Source organism: Polypterus senegalus, chromosome 5, assembly GCF_016835505.1.
Source record: "Polypterus senegalus isolate Bchr_013 chromosome 5, ASM1683550v1, whole genome shotgun sequence".
NCBI classification, from domain to species: Eukaryota; Metazoa; Chordata; class Cladistia; order Polypteriformes; family Polypteridae; genus Polypterus; species Polypterus senegalus.
This window is the reverse complement of record NC_053158.1, coordinates 179,000,574-179,024,539: the sequence shown is the minus strand read 5'-3', so window position 1 is coordinate 179,024,539 and position 23,966 is coordinate 179,000,574. Positions and strand designations below refer to the sequence as shown.

Sequence of the window (23,966 nt, the reverse complement as noted above, 5' to 3'; positions counted from 1 at the left end):
TGGCAGGCTCATTCCTCACAGCTTACTTACAAAAGTTAAGCAGGTTTCATTTCGAAATTCTACGTGTTACGGTCATAACGGACGACAACGTCCGCCATGTTGAACTTTCTTATTTATGCCCCCATCTTCACGAAATTTGGTAGGTGGCTTCCCTGCGCTAACCAAAACCAATGTACGTACTTATTTCAGTGGTATGATGCCACTGTCAGCCGCCATATTGAACTTTTCAACGGTCTTTGTTACTTATGGGCCCATCTACAAGAAATTTGGTACGTGGGCTCCCAACGCTAACTGAATCCTACTTACGTACATATATCCATCCATAGCCTGCAGCTCGGTCACCGTGTGAGGCGGGGTTGGGTCCCCCATCCCAACGCCTCCCATGTTGTTGACTGCCTGCCTATATAAGGTCATCCATCACTCCGGTCTCTACATTCCATTCCTTGCTTCGCCACGGGATTCACGTCTCCCTGCTGATAAGTACAGCCTTTTTATTTAATCCACGGCTTCTCTGCTGTTTTATTGTTCGTTTATTATGATTATAGTTATTGTTTAGGTATTTTAGACTTACTTTACATTGTTCAGGTACCCATTTCCTTTATCATTCCAACCGTACCCCCATTAACATGTCTATCAAGGTGATCACCATCGATCAAAGAACTGTCACTTACCGAGTGGTTTCCATGCCCTGTAATGGCACCTACCTTTTCCATTCTCTTTGTTACATATTGCACGGCCATGTCAGGCTCACTCTTGATATCCGGAAGAACATTGTGTCTTATGTATTGAATGACTGGGACAGGTTCAAGGTGTGGACTGATGACAGTACAGGAGATAATTATACTACACAGGAGCACTAGAAGAGTGAAATGCTTAAGCACTTCACCTATGGTTCTGCATGTGAATTGATTGCTGCTGCTGAATTGTTCGGTTGTCACTTTCAAGTGTACCGAAATGGCCAAATATTTTACGCCTTTCGACAACCGCCAATGCCTCTTAAACATCTTAGATTCACAGATTATAGTTTCAGTGTGAAGTTATCGATGAAACCTTATGCTTACAACGCTTGACAGATGCCAAATGTCACTTCAACACAAGTCCTGCAAATACTGTCATAATGGAAACAAACCATGAAACTCAAACCGATTATGACAGCAGCTATCCAATCTGTGAGATTTGAAACAAGATTACTGTTCACATGGCCAACTGTACATTGCATGCTCAAGAGTAAGCTCAGCGCACAGTTCGGTCATATTACAACTGGAGGGCCGAACTGACAACGTGGTATACAAAGAGATCCTTAACAAATAATTATTGTTATTTTTTCCCTCAGTTTAAAAAGGTTTAATTTTCTTCTTAATAAAAATTTTAAGGCAGTACTTCGCCACTGCGAAGTGCGGGTATTTTGCTAGTATATATATATACAGTATATATATATATATAGAGAGAGAGTATATATATACAGTATATATATATTGTAACAAAGGCGCTATATAGGCGCCTGACCCGACACAGAAAGACACGGAGGCATGTATAAAAATTACAAAGACTTTTATTTTCTTCAGCTGTGGGACACATCTTCCCTGTGCCACACAGCCCAAACACAGTCCCAAAGCAACAAGCACAAAACACAATTCTTCACCTCGCTCCACCACTCCTCCCAGACAAGCTTCGTCTTCTTCCTCCCAACTCTGGCTCTCCAAGTGGTGGTGGCTGGGCCCTTTTATAGCCCACCCGGAAGTGTTCCAGGTGATTAACCACCTGGTCCTAATTGCACTTCCGGGTGGGGCTGAAGACTCGTCCAGCCGGCCTGTGGGAAGCAGACAGCCCCCCCTAGTGGCCACCCCGGGCCCCAACCCAGCTGTGGAGGACTCCATCTTCCATGGAGCCCTGTGGGCGGTTGGGGAATCACTGTCGGCCAGGGAAGCTGCCACCAAGCATCCCGGGGGAGGTATTGGACTGCCCATGGCGATTCCCCGGAACATAAGCAGCAGGGGCGTCCCTGCCAGGCATGGTACCCGGCTGTCCTTCACAATATATATATATAGTGGCCACCAACATTTTTGGTTATTCGTTGCATTTTAACTGATTCAAATTTAAGAAGAACTGGAAAAAACATCTGACCACTAGTATATATATATCTCTCTGCGGTGGACTGGCACCCTTCCCGGGATTTGTTCCTGCCTTGCGCCTTGTGCTTGCTGGGATTGGCTCCAGCAGACCCCATGACCCTGTGTTAAGATATAGCGGGTTAGGTAATGGATGGATGGATACTCAGCAAAAAAAGAAACATCCTCTGACTTTCAACTGTTTTTACTTTCAGTAAACTTAATGTGTTAATATTTGTATGAACACTAAAAGAGTCAACACCATAAGACATAAACTAAAAATGTTTCACAATGTGTCCCTGAATGAAGGGAGGCTCAAAATAAGAAAAAACAGTCAGTATCTGGTGTGGCCACCAGCTGCTTGAAGTACTGCAGTGCATCTCCTCCTCATGGACTGGACCAGATTTGTCAGTTCTTGCTGTGAGATGTTACCCCACTCTTCCACCAAGGCACCTGCAAGTTCCTGGACATTTCTGGGGGGAATGGCCCTAGCCCTCACCCTGCGATCCAACAGGTCCCAGACGTGCTCAATGGGATTGAGATCCAGGCTCTTCCACTGTGAGGATGATCAGCTGTCCTTCCTGTCTCCCTGTAGCACTGTCTTAGGTGTCTCACAGTGCAGACATGGCAACTTATTGCCCAAGCCACATCAGCAGTCCTCATGCCTCCCTGCAGCATGCCTAATGCACGTTCACGCAGATGAGCAGGGACCCTGGGCATCTTTCTTTGGGCGTTTTTCACAGTCAGTAGACAAGTATCTTTAGTGTCCTGCAATTTTTAGAACTGTGACCTTAAATGCCTACTTTCTGTAAGCTGTTAAGGTCTTAACGACCATTCCACAGGTGCATGTTAATTAATTGATTATGGTTAATTGAACATGCATGGAAAACATTGTTTAAACCCTTTACAATGAAGATCTGTAAAGTTATTTGGATTTTTAAAACATTATTGCTGAAATACACAGTCCTGGAAAAAGGAACGTTTCTTTTTTTGCTGAGTATATATACCTGTATATATATATATGAAATTTGGGAGCACTGAAACTGATGACTCCTTGCAACCAGAATATGTATAAGGACAATCAAGGTGGAAAAAAAGGAGAAAGACAAACTTCAAAAATGTGATCTTTAATGCCATCTGTTAAAAGAGGTAATTTCTATTGTATTGTCAGGTGAGATGGCTCATCCACTTGTCTGCTTCAAGTACTACATAATAGCACTTTCTTCTCACCTTTCATCTTTTTCTCTTGACCCCGACTTTCTCGTCTCATTAGTGCATGCTTGCCCTAATACTCATCCTGAACCTGGAATCAAAGTAGCTATATGCTGAAGTGGCTTTAAATCCCTTTGCAGCTGTGGTCAAACTCTGAAATCGCTTCTCGGGTCATTGACTGTGTGCTGTCACTTAGCAGCCTGAAGCTCATCTGGACTCAGATGGCACACTTTACATTGTCTCTCTTTAACTAACCCTGGATCCATTCTCCTCTCATTTCTATAGCACCTTGGTGCCACATGGACTCCTAGAAAACCCTAGGTAGACTGGGCACACCTTCACAGTAAATGCTTTTTACTGTATGCATGAATGCTGTATGTACAGTTTATACATTGCTCTCTCTATATATAGTGTATGTTGTACATTCTAATTTTAGTGATAAATGTATATTGCAAGGTGGAGGCTTGTGAACAATGCAATATTGTTCATATCCTCACTCTATCCTTTGATGTTTAAAGAAAATGTTAGGGCACATTACTCATAATATATTAATTTTAATGTAACCGATTAGTAGTATTTTTTTTAATCACCAATCAAAATACACTGAAAACTTATTTTTTGCAGGATATTGCATTTTCCTGAAAAGCAAACTTCAATGCTTAACACTTTACTGAGATACAACAGTAATAGAAATCTGCTGATAACACTTTAGATCAGAATCAGGATACGCGACTTTTTTTTAGAAAGCAAACTGGAGAGTTGTATTTGCCGAGTTATATTGTGCGTATGAAATGCCGAACTCGTGGACAAAGGCCTTATGTGTACGAAATAGTTCATTAGCCATCACCAGAAAAAGGAGACCGTTAAGGAAAAAGGAAGAAATGCGTTTGATGCGAATTGACATGAATAAAGCAGAGCGAGCGAGCGAGCGAGCGAGAGAGAGAGAGGGAGAGAGAGAGAGAGAGAGAGAGAGAGGTTCACAGAGGCAATACAAGCAGCGCGATTTTATTGGACAGCGCGGGCAGCTCTGGCACTTAGAGAAATAGATTGGAGTGGAGTATCAGATAGGAGAAGATCCGCTGCATTAAAGTGACTCTCATAGATCACCTGCCTGTGCCCAGCTTGGATTTTGCATTTCTAAACCACATTTGATTTATAGACTGTCTATAACTTACACTGTCTTATACAAATTCCCTTATATCGTTTGTTAAAATGGATGCTACTATTTTTCAAATGATTATGGATGAAATAGACCCTAACTGCAGCTTTTTTGATGCTTGGCACGACACTTTCAACGAGAGCGCATCTTTCTCCTTTGTGGATTTTGAGGGTAGGGATATGCAGAAAGTAACTGCTTCGTGAAGGATTTGCATAAATAGTGTTTTCTTTTACCCCCTTGGGTTTACTTTTTCTTTAAAGCTAAAGAACACCAAGAGATGCAACATAATCCACTTATTGTCATGTTATTCTTTTTAAGGTTTATATTGCAATGCTACGACCGATCAGATAGGAACTTGCTGGCCAAAGAGTAATGCGGGGCATCTTGTGGAGAGACCTTGTCCAGAGGTTTTCAATGGAGTTAAATATAACACGACAAGTAAGTTTGCCGCTTTACTTTCAGTTTTTAACATTATTTTGCGAGTGTCTCAAAATTGCAAAAAATATATCCATCTACTGAAACTGATTTTAAATACCAGAATATATTCCAGGCTTCTGAAGTCCAAGTTCATGTTATTTATTTGATTTAATCGTTTGTTTCTTACTCATTACTACTTTATTAAAATATGAATGAAGCAAATTTGATTTTAAACGTCTTATTAATACTTCACTTGCTTTAAATGTATACTTTGCTTTTACTTTACTCTGGAATCACCTCCTTTACAAAATTGGCAACATCTTTAATTTAAAAGCATTTGTATATGTATACGTAAAAACACCTTTAAATGGCATGTACAATAAATAAGATAGCTAATGCTTTTTGTATATTTCCTTTGGCTGGTATCAGTTTATGTTATGAAGTTGTTCATGACATTTTGGATATTCTAAATAATTGGAGTAGTCAATTTATATTAACATACACAGACTTTCATGGTACGCTAAGGTAGATTAAATTGCATTACAGTAACATAAAGCAAAATGCTGTCCCGCCTTATACAGTATATTTCTGGATGAAATGCAGGAGATGCTTATAATTTTCATCTTTGGTACTGGTATTTTAACAGTACAATAGTAACACTAATAACAGTAATGAGATATGGAAATTATATTCTTTGTTGTTCAGACAGATTGTTAGTGCAATTAACTCAATTTGCAGCTATTATGTGTATCAGTTGTATTCATAAAATTAGCGTCAAACTTTACTGTGCTTGATGGGCTGATTATCTGTTTATTTCAGTAAGCGTGGAAGCGGAAATTTTTACAAGAAATGAAATTGCTATTTGTATTTAAACTAGAAGATATATGATGCAAATTTCAACACTATAATGTTGAACACAATAATGTTAACCTTTTTTGGTTTTTATATTTGACTTTACTGATTGCTGCATGTGCATTTTGGACTTATGGATTTATTGCGGTGTCAGTGTATTAACCTTTAAAGGCTTAGAAATAATTTATTGATCAAATACAGAACTATAACTGTAGATCTCATCTCTTCCAGAATACTTTTGTTGATCTCAAAGATTACTTTTTTGCCCAAATGGGTTTGTTGCTTTGATTCTGTTATAATAGTAGGGACTTTATTAAATCACTGATTGATTTCACTATCACGAGGACTTTTTCTTTGCTTTTAGCTGTCATATATTTGGTTACAAATAGTGCTCATTTCTACTGATCACTTTTAATTCAACCCACTTTTCTGTAATGTAACTTAATTGATAGGTTTAACAGCACTGGAATGTGATAATTAATTTAGGTTAAAGTGTTTAAGTCTTTAACTTTTATGCACACATTTTAATTAAAAAAAGGTCATCAGACCTCTCATGTATCCAGAAATGCTTTGATAAATAGTAATATTAAATAATATACTAATAATTGCTTATAGTATTTGATGCAATATAGAAAAATGAAAAATAGAAGATGCAAAAAACAACTGCCTCCAATGTTCAACTAAACTGCTTACTGTACCTGGCACATCAGACCTGCCCCAGTATGAGGGATGTGTGGTTGAGCTTCCTGAAGGTGTTCATGGCTGCCTGCTGAGTGATGGTTGTTACTCTTACAGGAGCTTAGCCTAGAGCTTCACATTACCCTGAAGCGGACTAAGTGATTATAAAAATGGCTGAAGGATGAACAGATGTACTGTAACTCTTTAAGATTCTGTACACTTGTTCTATTTATGGTTTCTATATTTTTGTTTGATTTTAAAATGGCTTAAGGTGTATAAAAACTTTTATCTGTCTAATATGCTAATAGAAATGTCAAGGAAATATCACCCACATGTAACATAATAGAGGAAAAGTGTTTGGTCTAATCTACTTGAGTATCTAAAATAGAATCATTTAATATCTTAGATATATTAATTTAAATTGTAATTAGTCGCTCCTTATCCAGCTAAGGCTATTAATAACCCTTTTTCTGATCTATTTTGCTTTGCATTAATAATTATTTTGCACAGTTTAAGTTCTTACTGCTTCATACCAATTTGAACTTTACCCTTTGCTTTCAAGCGCACTAAGTTTCCAGTTGTCATGGTGATTACACACTTAATATAATGTGAAGTTGACGTTTAGCATTGCACAAATCTGTTGCCTTATGATGCGAGCAGCCATGTGTCATAACACATTTATTTAAATTTTGTTATTGCATCATATTTCTAAAATGTTTTTTTCATAACAAACACAAACTGGAAATGAATGCATTAATACTGTGCTTCCCAAGCTCAGTCCTGGGGACCCACTGTGGCTGCAGGTTTTTGTTCCAACAAACTTCTGTTCTTAATTGGACTCATAGTTATTTAAGTGAGCTGTCATTTCCCAGTTTCTGTGTTTTGGAGTCAATGGAGAAATAACAAAACTAAGTTTGGTAAGCATTTATAAAGGGACCAGTAACTGTGCACTGTACGATAACGTGGCGTGGATACACTTAACTTGAGCATTCACAGTTTTCATCCTTTAACTCTGTATGTTTATCATTCGTTTGCTCAGAGGTTGATGCGCTTGCTGCTTCCTGAGCAGCTCTTCTTTTCTCCACCCTAACAGCCCGCTTCTTCTGTTCTTTTTTCTGCATCTTTTCGCAATAAAACTGATTAAGTCAGTGTTTGTGTTGCAATTACATAGTACATTTTCTTTAATTTTTCACTTAAGTTGGCACTTAAGTCTTCAATCTGCCTCAAGAATGATTTAAGATATGAAGAGGTAGGGGAAGTGATGGTGAAGGTGGTAGGGATGAGAATGGCACCCGTACATATGTGCTGCACGGCCGCCCTGCTGGCCACTGCCTACAGTTGATTCTACAATAAAATAAAATAAAAAATAAAAAGAGGAATGACCTTGGAGGTCAATCATCACCCCGAAAGCAGATAGTAGATGTCACGTAGTATATGTGTACCACATTTCAGGTCAATAGTTTAAATGGTTTGCAAGCTGCAGGTGATTTAAAATCCTGGACAGACAAACAGACAGTCACAGTAGCGTATTATATATAAAGACAGTTTTTATTTTGTTACTTTTTAACAATTTTCAACCTGTTTTCATTCTGCTTTTGCAAGTGTTTTGGTTGTTTAATTTATTATCGGCTAATTAGTGGGTCGGACACTAAAGGTAATGCAGCCTTTCATCATTTAGTGTTGCTTACCTGGCAGAACAACAGTTCTGTTTGTTTTAATTATCAATATTAGGATATAATGAAGGGTCAAACTGCACAAAAAATAACAAAACAATAGGACATTAACAAAAGAGAGGTAAGCGTTCAAAGCAAAAGCAGAAATATTTCTAAATGTCTTCTAAATCTAAAAATCATACTGCTGTGCTTTTCTAAAGGCAGAATAAGAGAAGGGAAAAAAAGATCATCAAAATAAATGAGACAAGTTATTACTAATTATGAATTTGGCTGGATTAAAAACCTGCAGCCACAGTGGATCCTCAGGACCAAGTTTGAGAACCACTGCATTAATATAATTATAACAGAATTACTACTTGCTATAAGATTACAGTTGATGTTCTATATTGAGAACTATTTTTAAAATTGTTTTAGAAGATTCACAATAAAATATCCCTTAAAGATAGAGTGAGAAGCTCAGTCATCCGGGAGGGGCTCAGAGTAGAGCCGCTACTCCTCCGCATCAAGAGGGGTCAGATGAGGTGGCTTGGGCATCTAATCAGGATGCCTCCTGGACGCCTCTCTGGTGAGGTGTTCCGGGCACGTCCAACCGGGAGGATGCCCCGGGGAAGACCGAGGACACGCTGGAGGGACTATGTCTCCCGGCTGGCCTGGGAATGCCTTGGGATTCTCCCGGAACAGCTGGAAGAAGTGGCCGGGGAGAGGGAAGTCTGGGCCTCTCTGCTTAAGCTGCTGCCCCCGCGAACCGACCTCAGATAAGCGGAAGAGGATGGATGGATGGATGGGCAATAAGAAATCAAAAATAATGTAGTGTCACTGTCTATACAAGGTTAAGTTATTTAAATGTACAAATTTTAGTCTTTGGAAACAGTAACAGATAAAAGTTTAGTGTGACTTTTTTAGTATTGTGTCCATCTTTGCTTTCATGTCGTTGCCCGATTTTAAGTTGCTTTCCTGCTCATTGTATAAAATACGGTATGTGTGCTTATCAAGTTATTAAAAATACACCTGCTCTGACACTCTTGAGCGCAATTAACTTAATGTCCTGGACAGATCAGTACAAAGACTGCTTGATAAATAGGAGCTCAGCTCCTTTATTACTGAACCTGTTAACACTTTTGGGCACTGTGCTATTTTTTTTCATCCTCCTCTGCTGGGCTCTTCCTCTGCTCAGTAAGGGTTTTACATTACCATTACTAAAACGTGACTGCTCTGTGAGATTCACCATGCCAGTTTAAAAACAAAGTCAATTATTTTATTTTAAAATGCTTCAGTTTTAGCTTTTGCTCTTTAAGCATAATACAGTTGTGTTATTGTAAAGACATTAATTGCTCCTTCCTTGAGGGCTTGATTTGAACAATGAGTTCTTTCAAACTGTTTTAAGAGTATTTAAGACAATCACACACCTTAGAACTCTACGAAAGTAATGAATAATTAATGATCTATTAAGGTATATCTGCCTCCAGGACATTCCAGCACGCATCATCACTTTCTTACCTTAGCTCCTCCAAATGTCATTGTAAGTGGTAACTTAGCTGTAACAAGTTAGAGCTCTGCTTTGATTTTTTGATACAATTATCACAACCAAGCCTTTTTTTTACAGATTACAGCACTGAGCTGTTCATAGATTGCTTCACTCTATGACTTATTTAACTTGACTTATATGTATTGATGTACTGATAAACCAAAGAAGACAATGTAAGGATTGGTCAAGAATTCATATTTTACTTGGTATACTAAAGAGCTAGAATAGACCTGAACGTATTTTAGATCTATGAACTTACAATAACAGTAATCCATCAGATTGAATGAGGAAAATGTTGCTATTTGATTCATTGCCTAAATTGTGCATTTACAGTGGTGTGAAAAACTATTTGCCCCCTTCCTGATTTCTTATTCTTTTGCATGTTTGTAACACAAATTGTTTCTGATCATCAAACACATTTAACCATTAGTCAAATATAACACAAGTAAACACAAAATGCAGTTTTTAAATGATGGTTTTTATTATTTAGGGAGAAAAAAAAATCCAAACCTACATGGCCCTGTGTGAAAAAGTAATTGCCCCCTGAACCTAATAACTGGTTGGGCCACCCTTAGCAGCAATAACTGCAATCAAGCGTTTGCGATAACTTGCAATGAGTCTTTTACAGCGCTCTGGAGGAATTGTGGCTCACTCATCTTTGCAGAATTGTTGTAATTCAGCTTTATTTGAGGGTTTTCTAGCATGAACCGCTTTTTTAAGGTCATGCCATAGCATCTCAATTGGATTCAGGTCAGGACTTTGACTAGGCCACTCCAAAGTCTTCATTTTGTTTTTCTTCAGCCATTCAGAGGTGGATTTGCTGGTGTGTTTTGGGTCATTGTCCTGTTGCAGCACCCAAGATCGCTTCAGCTTGAGTTGACGAACAGATGGCCGGACATTCTCCTTCAGGATTTTTTGGTAGACAGTAGAATTCATGGTTCCATCTATCACAGCAAGCCTTCCAGGTCCTGAAGCAGCAAAACAACCCCAGACCATCACACTACCACCACCATATTTTACTGTTGGTATGATGTTCTTTTCTGAAATGCTGTGTTCCTTTTACGCCAGATGTAACGGGACATTTGCCTTCCAAAAAGTTCAACTTTTGTCTCATCAGTCCACAAGGTATTTTCCCAAAAGTCTTGGCAATCATTGAGATGTTTCTTAGCAAAATTGAGATGAGCCCTAATGTTCTTTTTGCTTAACAGTGGTTTGCGTCTTGGAAATCTGCCATGCAGGCCGTTTTGCCCAGTCTCTTTCTTATGGTGGAGTCGTGAACACTGACCTTAATTGAGGCAAGTGAGGCCTGCAGTTCTTTAGACGTTGTCCTGGGGTCTTTTGTGACCTCTCGGATGAGTCGTCTCTGCGCTCTTGGGGTAATTTTGGTCGGCCGCCACTCCTGGGAAGGTTCACCACTGTTCCATGTTTTTGCCATTTGTGGATAATGGCTCTCACTGTGGTTCGCTGGAGTCCCAAAGCTTTAGAAATGGCTTTATAACCTTTACCAGACTGATAGATCTCAATTGCTTCTGTTCTCATTTGTTCCTGAATTTCTTTGGATCTTGGCATGATATCTAGCTTTTGAGGTGCTTTTGGTCTACTTCTCTGTGTCAGGCAGCTCCTATTGAAGTGATTTCTTGATTGAAACAGGTGTGGCAGTAATCAGGCCTGGGGGCTACGGAAATTGAACTCAGGTGTGATACACCACAGTTAGGTGATTTTTTAACAAGGGGCAATTACTTTTTCACACAGGGTCATGTAGGTTTGGATTTTTTTTTCTCCCTAAATAATAAAAACCATCATTTAAAAACTGCATTTTGTGTTTACTTTTGTTATATTTGACTAATGGTTAAATGTGTTTGATGATCAGAAACATTTTGTGTGACAAACATGCAAAAGAATAAGAAATCAGGAAGGGGGCAAATAGTTTTTCACACCACTGTAGGTTTGCATCACTGGTGAATTTACTCTTTTAAATTTAATATAACAATAAATAATAATTGCACATTGATGTTTTAAAAATTGTCCTACTTTTCTTTTAGTATTTTAATTAATGTGAAATGTTTGAAAATGGATGGATGGATGGATGGATGTTTGAAAGAAACAGCATTCTACTAATAAAGTTGAATTTATTAAATTATGGGAGATCAGAAGGTCAGATCTTATCAATGCCTAGTTTTTTTGTAGGATTCTCCATATTGCATTGCAAATCAGGCATGACTTACTATAGAATGCTGCTATGTCATTCCACTTTAGTGCAACTTGACACTTAAAATTCTAACTATGTTTTTTTTCTATCTAGCTGGACTTAATGTATAATGTGGGACAAGTGTGGTGTGCTAAAATGGGTGCATATACATCTAGATATACCTACAGACAGCTACCATGGAATATTGTGAAAGCTGTGTGGTCTGCTGATGTCATAAAGTTAACTACACTCTTAAAAATAAAGCTACCCGGGTGGTTCTTCAAGGTGGTGCCATAGGTGAAGCATGTTTGGTTCCCAAAAGACACATCTATGTGAAGGTTCCAGAAAGATTTATTTAGATCCCAAAACACTCCATGCAGTATGAATAGATGGTAACAGGTTTGTGAAATACCAACAGCACATATTTTGAAAAGTACTCAAGTGTTCTTGTTGCATACAACACAACAGGCTAAGTTAATCTGTTAGTGCCCTGCTAGGTAGCCTACCAAAAATAAAAGATTTCAGGTTTTTCTGCATATTAGAAAGTTGGTGCTTGGTCAAATCATAGTTCTACAAGGAAGCACACAAACCAGTAAAGAACCATAACATGCCCTTAAAGAACAGTTATTTTTAAGAGTGTAGGTTACTAGTTCAGTTCCCATCAGTGATTTCATATGAGACTGAGCAAATCGCTTAAACCTGAATTACTCCAAATGTAAGTGATTTAACCATTGTATTATTTTAATGTGTAAGTCATCTTGGATTAAAGCTTCATCCAAACCAATGAATGTAATAAGTAAATTAAATCACTGTTGAAAATAAGTATGCAATATGTGCTTCATGAAAATGATTATCCCATGTATTCCTCTCCAAATTGTTGTACTTTGTGTACCTTCTCAAATTACTTCTTTTCATGTTTAACAAAGGCTAACATACATAGAACATACAGTGGTGTGTAAAACTATTTGCCCCCTTCCTGATTTCTTATTCTTTTCCATGTTTGTCACACAAAATGTTTCTGATCATCAAACACATTTAACCATTAGTCAAATATAACACAAGTAAACACAAAATGCAGTTTTTAAATGATGGTTTTTATTATTTAGGGAGAAAAAAGTCCAAACCTACATGGCCCTGTGTGAAAAAGTAATTGCCCCCTTGTTAAAAAATAACCTAACTGTGGTGTATCACACCTGAGTTCAATTTTCCGTAGCCACCCCCAGGCCTGATTACTGCCACACCTGTTTTCAATCAAGAAATCACTTAAATAGGAGCTGCCTGACACAGAGAAGTAGACCAAAAGCACCTCAAAAGCTAGACATCATGCCACGATCCAAAGAAATTCAGGAACAAATGAGAACAGAAGTAATTGAGATCTATCAGTCTGGTAAATGTTATAAAGCCATTTCTAAAGCTTTGGGACTCCAGCGAACCACAGTGAGAGCCATTATCCACAAATGGCAAAAACATAGAACAGTGGTGAACCTTCCCAGGAGTGGCCAGCCGACCAAAATTACCCCAAGAGCGCAGAGACGACTCATCCGAGAGGTCACAAAAGACCCCAGGACAACGTCTAAAGAACTGCAGGCCTCATTTGCCTCAATTAAGGTCAGTGTTCACGACTCCACCATAAGAAAGAGACTGGGCAAAAACGGCCTGCATGGCCGATTTCAAGACGCAAACCACTGTTAAGCAAAAGAACATTAGGGCTCGTCTCAATTTTGCTAAGAAACATCTCAATGATTGCCAAGACATTTGGGAAAATACCTTGTGGACTGATGAGACAAAAGTTAAACTTTTTGGAAGGCAAATGTCCCGTTACATCTAGCGTAAAAGGAACACAGCATTTCAGAAAAAGAACATCATACCAACAGTAAAATATGGTGGTGGTAGTGTGATGGTCTGGGGTTGTTTTGCTGCTTCAGGACCTGGAAGGCTTGCTGTGATAGATGGAACCATGAATTCTACTGTCTACCAAAAAATCCTGAAGGAGAATGTCCGCCATCTGTTCGTCAACTCAAGCTGAAGCGATCTTGGGTGCTGCAACAGGACAATGACCCAAAACACACCAGCAAATCCACCTCTGAATGGCTGAAGAAAAACAAAATGAAGACTTTGGAGTGGCCTAATCAAAGTCCTGACCTGAATCCAATTCAGATGCTATGGCATGACCTTAAAAAGGCGGTTCATGCTAGAAAACCCTCAAATAAAGCTGAATTACAACAATTCTGCAAAGATGAGTGGGCCAAAATTCCTCCAGAGTGCTGTGAAAGACTCATTGCAAGTTATCGCAAACGCTTGATTGCAGTTATTGCTGCTAAGGGTGGCCCAACCAGTTATTAGGTTCAGGGGGCAATTACTTTTTCACACAGGGCCATGTAGGTTTGGATTTTTTTCTCCTAAATAATAAAACCATCATTTAAAAACTGCATTTTGTGTTTACTTGTGTTATATTTGACTAATGGTTAAATGTGTTTGATGATCAGAAACATTTTGTGTGACAAACATGCAAAAGAATAAGAAATCAGGAAGGGGGCAAATAGTTTTTCACACCACTGTAGGCTCTTATTTATTGGAATGCTCAAGGTCATAGTTTTGTTTGGGAAGTGCACATGCCTAGTCCCACCTTTATCCTTGTCTCATTTAAAGCTAAAAAAAGCAAAATCAAAATATTGTGTTTTATTTAATTTGTTATACTGGTGGATTTACAATACTGGAATGCTATTGGGCAATAGCATGGATTATTATCTGAAATCTTACCTGTCTATTGCAATTTGAGCTAAACATTTTTATTTTCTTGTTATGCTGACAGTTTAAGTTATTTAACTTTACTTTATGGAATTTGCCATGCATAAGTTACAGTATATGTCAGTTTCAAATATTTAACTGCAAGCTGCATAAAATTAATTTTGTACTAAATACTGCTAGGCTGTGTCCCCATTACCTTGATTTCTACCAGGCAAGTTTGACAATGTTTTATGTTAAACATTATAACTACCAAACACAAATTATAATTTACGATTGTAATGGTTATGATGTTGCTGAACTACTGAGCATCTTCAGTGCAACTGATTGCATAGAATTACATTTATTTTTCTATAGTACAATTTTACTGATAAATTGGTGCTTTACACTACTAGAAATACAGTATAATCAAATTAAAGGACTAAAATTGTATAGAACATAAATGAAAAACATAATGCTGAATTAAAAAAACACATTGCAGTTTCTACATAGAAACATATATCCATCTGCTGGATACACTGAATTAAATTCCAGAGTTGTAGGGAGCTGGAGCCTTTCAAAGCAGTATGGGGCCCAAGCCAGAAACTAACCTAGGCAGCTTGGGGACTTATAGGTCCATTTTAGTGTGGGATGTCAGAGGAAAAGTGTCATATCTGGAGAAAAATCCATGAAGGCAGAGGGGAAGTGTGTACAAAATTCAGTGAATTGGCTTAGATTTTATACAAAACCCCTGCAGCTGTGCCAGCCTGAAATACACATGTATTTATAGATTTTTCTAAACTAATAATTTTATAAGCTTTAGAAGAAAAGCATTAAATGCTTTAGGTCAGATGGCCATCCAGCACTAGAACGAGCAGGCTGCGGTGCACCATAGCAATGACGATTCAAATGTTTGACAATTGATCCATCATTGCTGATGGCACCACCACTTCTTGGATCTCATTTCAAGTTTATTACAATAGAAGGGATACCAAGTGCACACTGGCTGTTCACCAAAAAGAGAAATAAATGATTACTACAACTATTAAAAAGAACATTTTGGAATAATCTCAGCAGCAGTTTTAACGAGAATATGCTAGGCTATAATTATAGTTTTTGACTACTGATTTAAATGCTGAAACCAATGGCATATATCTGATATAAGGTAAATCATCCTTGAGTTTGGAGGCCCAATATCTCAAGGCTCAGCTTCTTACAGTAGTTTATTTATTCTCTGAATTTTAAACTGGCTTACATATTGTAATCCTAAAGAATGCTCTGAAATATAGCCATTTATAAGTTCTATAAGGTGAATGGTAGCAAAGCTAAGACATTTTTGACCTTAAGTTAAAAGAGGATTTTAAAAACATTCTTAATTTAAGTAGAAGCCAACTTAATGTTTTAAGAACCACATTTGAATGGTTGTATTGTTTACTTTTAGATGGGATGCTTGCTGTAATGTTTTAAATGTATAGTATTGCACCCTGTAATGAGCTGGCATCCTGTGCAGGGACTGTTCCTGTCCTGCATTCATTGCTTGTTGGGATAGCTTTCATCTTCCTTATGACCTTACGCAGGATAAGTAGGTTTGAAAAAAGGATGGTTGGATAGAGTGTGGTAAGCAAACAATTCCACCAGGTCAATATTAAGGATATTGAACAACTTGGACAGTAGTATTAATAAATAGTCCCTAGTTGTTCCAATGCCCATTATTTTTACCTGACCAGAGCACATCAGTTTGAATAGTGATTTCAGCAACTGAGCAGCTTCTGGACTGGGACATCAACCATTATATTAAGATCAACTGTAGGAATAGCAGCTAGTCATTCCCAACACATACTCTGTGTGTTCCCTTATCTAGTACCGTACAAGAATCGCATATCTATATGGCCAGATCTATTCCAGGCAGTAGTCATGTTCCCAGATGTTAAAAATACCTCGCGATGGCTTCTAGAGTCTCTTTTACTGTTTTCTTGAATTCCTTTTTTGCCAATATGACGTAGTTTAGCATGGAGAACAGTTTCCGCACTGGTTGCAATCAGTCCTCTAACTCTAACTAAGTTGATTGAGTATTCAGACTTTTTCGATGGCTGTCGATTAGGACTTTAGACTTCTATGGTCATTCCTTTATAGTTATAAGGCAAGCTTGTCTTTTGTGCATGCTCAGTCAAGTCTCATGGAGCTTCCTGAAACTTGTAGTTTGGGTTGTCGGAAGGACCAGTCTATTCCAGCAACCACAATTTTTATGCCAGAATCCAAACAAGACTCCTGACTACTTTTACTCTTGAAGGGTGAAGAGAGAAAAATCACTCACCAGCTCCTCTCTTGTATCTGTTTCTACAGGACAATGCTTCGGAGTGAGTGGCTCCATTAACGTGCTGTGCCTTTGCCTTTCCTACAGTTCCTCGTGTTTTCCCTCATTACTAATCCAGGTCAATGGGACATCCTTGACATAGCGTATTCCCTTGCCTGATGCCACACTGCAGCCATCTTGCCTTGGTATGAACGGATGAAGGAGATGTCAAGCGGCAGACTCACTGCTCATAAAGGTTAAGCGCAATTTCCCTGGTAATTTTAACCCTACGGCAAGTTGTACCTGGCTGAGTGTCCCGTCTCTTAAAAGGTTCTCTGGATCATTTGTGAGCCCATCCTTGAAGATGCCGTCTGTCCTGCTTGTTGGGGCTGTCTATATACTTGTTGGGGTGTGGGCTGGCATTCTTCTAAGCATCTAGATGTACACCCCATTACAACTGAAGGTTGGTTCCATGAAGTATTGCCATATTTCTTAGGCATTTTCTTCCCCATGGTTTTAAACATAGCAGTCTCGTTTAGCATGCTCCATATATGATTGATCTGGATGTTTTTGATCACAAGAAAATGTTTTTACATACAGGTACCTGCCAAGTAGATGGCCAGTAATCCTGCCACTTATGCCACATGTAGCCACCTTGGGGGCATTGCAGCACCCCAGCAGGGCCGTTCTTAGGCATGGGCGAGCAGGGCAGTCGCCCGGGGACCCGAGACAAAAGGAGCCCCATCATTCAAGGTTTTTTTTTTTTAGATTGACGCAAGCTACGTATCTGTACTATGAAATTTAATGCTAAGTATGCTGCCCTTCCGCGGGGCAGGGGCGCTGCAACAGGGAACTGGGGCTTGGGGCGTTCGCTATGGCCAGGGCCCTGCGCAGGCGGAGACCTGTTACAACACGCCCCCACAAAAATCAATAAGTAGAGTGCTCTCGTCAGAGGAGACCATTCCATTCCAGACCACGGTTGCATCATGAGCCTGGCCGTGAACTTCTTTCCATGTTTTTCTGTCGCATATAAGGCTTTCTTCCCTTATTCGCCTTGGCATTGGCATTATTGTACTCTGCTCGTAACTGCGTCTTGTTCACGTTAGCAGTTTCGCATGTACCATATTAATATGAAACGCAGTTATCCATCCGGTGCTGCTAAACGAAAGAAAAAGGCAGACGATGTAGCCTTTATTGAGACACAAAAAGGAACTTTGTTGAAATTTGTCGTGGCCGAAAAGGATAATCAAGAATTAGCTCAGGACAACCTAGTTACAAGAACGATTGAATGCTTTAGCATTAATGTCCATTGAGCGAGACGTTGTCCAATCACTTGATTACTCTGCATAATTTAAGATTTCGCAAGTGTTAAAGCGTGAAAAGTTGAGTTTGTTTCTTGAGCTTTATTCTGGAATGTTCTTTAGCCCAAGTTTTAATTTGGTAGAAAAAATGGAAACTGGTATAAAAAACACACTTTTTAATTGTGACAAAAAATAAATAAAATGCTTTAAAATACTACACACATTAGGGCCCCGACAGTCTAATTATGCCCAGGGCCCCCAACGTCCTAAGAATGGCTCTGACCCCAGACCCTATACACAACCTTACACACACAAGCCACAGTTTAAATTAAAGATTAATTCCTACAAATACTATGCATAAAGTCTTTAAAAAAGGCATAAACCAAACACAACAAATTCTTCTTCTCTCTTTCTCTCCTTCCTCTCCTCCACATAAGCTTAAATCCTCTTCCATCTGACTCTGATTTACCTGGATGAGGTTGCGTGGTTACTTTTATCTTTGACCCAGGACTACTTCCGGTGCCAGGGCATAGCCCAATAGAAGTACTTCCGGGGATTGTGAATCCCTTCAGATCCACCTGGAGGCCCCCACAGAACACAACAGGTCTGCCCCATGGAACAATAGGTCCCAGATTTCCTTGTAGGCATCCATTTGTGAGTCCTAAACCAGGGATGCTGCCACATAGCCGATTGGGGGTGAGAATAATCAGCAATCCCTGATTGGCCTCTTGGGTGGTTAAGGATTTCTTTACAAACCCTGCCAGGATGCCAGTTCCCTTCATGCTGTCTAATACACATGAAAACATTAATATTTTGCTGTATATAAAGATGGAGAAATTAGCTTTCTAAAAAGTGCATAAATGTGACAAATACATTTTAAATTGGGCTAATAGCATTATTTTCTAGGCATTCATTTAGAATATGAATTTAGATTTATCATCAGCAATGATTTGACATAATTATTACAACTTGAGTATTTTCTGCATTTAAACACTCATGATTTTGATTTACTCAGTTTTTCCATCTCTGAAGAAGGTGATGAACTGAAGTAACAAAGGAGGTTTATATAAATACAGAAAAACATTTATAAAAGTTTTATGACACTAGCATAAAAATGAAGGTTGTGTAAAAATTTTAAAATCAGCATAATACCCAAGTAGAATTTAACATTACTACTTCACAGATCATAGAGCCATGGTCATTATCAATGTGCAATTTGCACATTCGTCACCTTTTTGTATATGATAGGTTGACTGGAAACTGTAATTTGTCCCATTCGGAGTGGGAGGCAGTATGAGTGAGCCCAGAGACTGGTGTTTCTCATCTAATCTAATTCCTGCCTTGCTCTCGGTGCTACTTGGGTAGCATGAGTTCAGAAATGATGGATGGATAAATTGCATCTCCTTATCCCAACATATAAAGAGACTAAAGACTGGCACTGCAAGGTACCATGATGCTGAATGTTAATATAACAGATATCCACAATTCATTCCTATTAATATTAGGTAAAAATTGCTTTAGGTAATTTGCAATTTGTAAGTGTCTGGGGGTAAGGAGTTAAAATTAGCATGTGCTACATAGTCCAAGTAAACTTTTTAAAGTAACAACATAATGCAATACATATGTTCTTGAAGTAAAAATACCAGTGATACTTTAAAAAAAAAAAAAACTTATTTTTTTAACTGTGTTACTAAAGATTATTCCTGCCACTCAAAAATAAATAAATAAATTACTGTGTTATTTCACAGAATCATCATCTTTTTTCAAAAAACATGTTGTTTGCTGCTGTTGTGGACATGCGCACTCCAGCCGTCTGGGGTCAGCTAGTGAAGAAGAGGTTAATACGCACGTGTGTAGTGCGCAATCAAGAGAAAAAAAATGAACAAAAGTTATAAGTACACATTTAATCTGGCATACGGGTAAATTTAATTTGCCCAGTTTACAGTCACAGCCAATGATCATTGAAGCAGCACTGCGTGTAAGGCAAGAAGCTGATGGGCTTTAGCAGATGGGAGACACAGTCAGAGTGCTCTCTAAATGTTATGTCTGCATCTCCCATCCACTGCTCAGAGGGCTGCTTTTTATGGCTGGCTTCTGCAGGTATCAAGAGACAGGTCTTTGTCACCTGAGGAGCATGACCCAGGGATGCTACAATATTTATCTTCTTGTTCTTCTTCTTCTTTCAGCTGCTCCGTTAGGGGTTGCCACAGCAGATCATCTTCTTCCATACCTTTCCATCCTCTGCGTCTTGCTCTGTTACACCCATCACCTGCATGTCCTCTCTCACCACATCCATAAACCTTCTCTTAGGCCTTCCTCATTTTCTCTTGGCTGGCAGCTCTATCCTTAGCATTCTTCTCCCAATATACTCAGCATCTCTCCTCTGCACATGTCCAAACCAACACAATCTCGCCTCTCTGACTTTGTCTCCTAACCATCCAACTTGAACTGACCCTCTAATGTACTCATTTCTAATCCTGTCCACCCTCGTCACACCCAGTGCAAATCTTAGCATCTTTAACTCTGCCACCTCCAGCTCTGTCTCCTGCTTTATGGTCAATGCCACCATCTCCAAACCATATAACATGTCTGATCTCACTACTGTCCTGTAGATCTTTCCTTTCACTCTTGCTGATAACTGTCTGTCACATATTATTCCTGACACTCTTCTCCACCCTGCCTGCACTTTCTTTTTCACCTCTCTTCCACAATCCCTATTACTCTGTACTGTTGATCCCAAGTATTTAAACTCATCCATCTTCGCCAACTCTACTCCTTGCATCCTCACCATTCCACTGACCTCCCTCTCATTTACACACATGTACTCTGTCTTATTCCTACTGACCTTCATTCCTCTCCTCTCAAGAGCATATCACCACCTCTCCAGGGTCTCCTCAACCTGCTCTCTACTATCGCTACAGATTACAATGTCATCAGCAAACATCATAGTCCACGGGGACTCCTGTCTAAAAAACATAAACATTACCTAATTTGGCTGTTATTCTGGTCAGTTTCATGAAGGCTCATGAGTTCAGGATTTAATCACAAATGCTGGTCAGTAAAATGTGCAGTTTTTCATACAAAAGTAACTAACTGTTTGTTACACATTACATGTTGTAATAAATGACTATGCATATTTAGTTATTTTTTTATAAGTAGTAAGTAATGTAACTAGGATTCTTTAAAAAGTAATATTCCCTAAAACTGGTCTCTATGGTGTTATACAAATAAATTCCATATTTAATATTTTAATACTTAATGTGTTCATTAATTTAGAGTGTTGATCATGGGGGTGGGCCTTTTACAAAAAGCATCCTTGTAAGGTTTAATAGCTTAATGCAGAACTATAAACCTGCAACATGACTGCTCAGCATTTGGGCTCAAATTTCCAGCATTTTAATTAAAGAGAGTATGTTGTATTATTAGAAAATAGTTAATGCCATTTTAAGTTTAATGTATGCATGCTCCATAAGAAGGTTTGTATATATTAATTTCAAGAACTACTGCTTTTTGCATGTATAGCTTATTTGTGATACCTACTACTGAATGTTGTTGGACTTTCTTATTCTTAGTCCGATTCTTAGTGGTAGTAATACTAGAAGTAGCAGTAGTGTCACATTTCACATACATATGAAATTAAACATGCAGAGGATATTGTCGTGATCATACCTACCAGGCTAGGATTTGTGTCAAGAATTAAATTGCTTCATTTGAATTCCATTTGGGAGGTATTTATGATAACTAGTTAGTAGCACTGGGAATCATTAATTTGAGCATAACTGCAAACTTCATTCAAACTCATTTTTTGGCTAATAATCTATTGTTCTTATACTGGTCTAGGGTTAAAAGCTTGTGGATATCTATGAATATCTATGACAAAGCTAATTGTATCTAATTTTTGATATGTAATATTTTTAGAAGTATACAACAGATGTCAAATACTGGTTGTTAATATTGTTGTAGGACAATATTGTGAGTAGGGAACATAGCATAGGACACCCTATTAAAATAGCACTGCTGCATACAAAAACATTGCCAAGAAACATGTATTGAATAACTAGAAGGTGTGTTACACTATATGGCCAAAACTATTTTAGCACCTCTCTAAATTATTTTGAGTTCAGGCCTTTCAACTACACCCATTGTTAAAAGGTGCATAAACTGAAACACACTGCCATGCAGTGTCCATTAACAAACACTGGCAGTAAAATGGGTCACACTAAAGTGCTCCATGATTTTTAAACGTGGCACTGTCATAGGTCAGTATGTGAAATTTCACTTCTGCAAGGTCTTCCTCAGTGAACTGTAATTGCTATTATGGAGAAGTGGAAGCATCTTAGCCATAAATTGGTAGACCACAAAAACTCACTGAGTGGGTCCAGTAGGTTCTGAAGCCTATCCTCTGCTGCATTACTCACAACAGAGTACCTAACTGACCCTGGAAGCAACCTCAGGAAAAGGATTGTGCATTGGTAGTGTTATAATATGGGTTTCCAGCTGCACACAAGCCTAAATTCAGTAGTTTGATGAGAAGCACAGGCTATATGGCAGTCTAATGGACGAATCTGAGAAAGTTACCTTCCCAACTGCATTGTGTCTATTCTAAAAGGTTAGTTGAGAAGGAATAATAGTTTGGGGCTGTTTTTCATTGTTTGCATTAGGCCCCAAGGTTCCAGTGAAGGGTACTGTTAATGCTACAGCATACAAAGACATTTTAGTTGTATGCATCTAACTTTGAAGCAACATTTTGGGGAAGGCCCTTTTCTGTTCAAGCATCACTGTGTCCCTGTGCACAAAGCTGTGTCCCTAAAGACATGGAGGAACTCGAGTAGCCTACACAGAGCCATGACCTCAACCCTACCGAACACCTTTGGGATGAATTAGAATGCCAATTGTGGGTCAGAACTTCACTTCCAACTTCACCTGACTTCACAAATACTCTTTTGGCTGAGTGTGCACAAATTCCAAACTCTGGTGGAAATCCGTCTCAGAAAAATGGAAACTGTTATAGTCACAAAAGAGGCAGCCAACTCCATATTAATGGCCATAGTTTTGTAGTGGAATCTCCAACAAACTTACAAAGTATATACTGTAGATGTGATGGTCAAGTGTCAACAAATTTGTGGCCATATAGTACATTTACGGTACCCAGAGTATGCACAGAAATAGCACATGTAGACCATTCTAAAATATTCCAGATTTTTTTACCTCTATTGTGTCAACATAGCTCTTTATATAGTAGATGTTAATTGTAATTTGCATATACTATTAAAAACAATAATTAACCATAAAGGAGAGGGCAACTTCCTAGCTTCTGTTGTATTCATCGATGTGGCAGATATTATTAATAGGATTAGGAGATGTAGCATCTCATTAAAATTATTAGAGTAATATGACAACATAAACGCTACTATGACAGGTTCTAACCTGTCTATGTCAGCTTCAATTATTTTTGCATCAGTCCTCTAAACTAGGTATTGTAAATAATAAGTAACACTTAATTTTACCAAATACCAGCTCAAGTTGAAAAGAATTATCTATGATAAAATAATTGGTCATCAGTTACAGTTTGTACGTCTATTAATGCATTATTTTAGTCATACAGTTAAACAGTCAATAGCAAGTTAAGAAAATGTAAAAATCAGTTTCTGATAATCAACGACTACTGGATGTCAATATTATCTTATACCAGTAATGGCGCACTGCACGATAATGTGCCATGAATACACTTGACTTGAGCATTCATACTCTTTCTTTGTACGTTTAGCAGTCAATTGCTCAGAGGTTGCTTCCTGAGCAGCTCTTCTTTTCTCCACCCTAGTGGCCCGCTTCTTCT

The 23,966-nt window shown here is 38.5% G+C and overlaps 1 protein-coding gene across 2 annotated transcripts in view; it reads left to right on the top strand.

Annotated features, from left to right (window-relative positions):
• Positions 1–23,966, top strand: part of LOC120529666 (corticotropin-releasing factor receptor 2) — a 349,034-nt gene that overhangs the window by 88,540 nt on the left and 236,528 nt on the right. Inside the window, exons 1-2 of one of the 2 annotated variants that reach the window (XM_039753670.1) lie at positions 4,329–4,650; positions 4,798–4,917. In XM_039753670.1, coding sequence (XP_039609604.1) covers positions 4,533–4,650; positions 4,798–4,917 — 238 coding nt within the window. In that variant the 5' untranslated portion in view covers positions 4,329–4,532. Of the gene's footprint in view, positions 1–4,328; positions 4,651–4,797; positions 4,918–23,966 lie in introns of those variants that run through there. The other variant, XM_039753669.1, reaches the window with a different exon arrangement.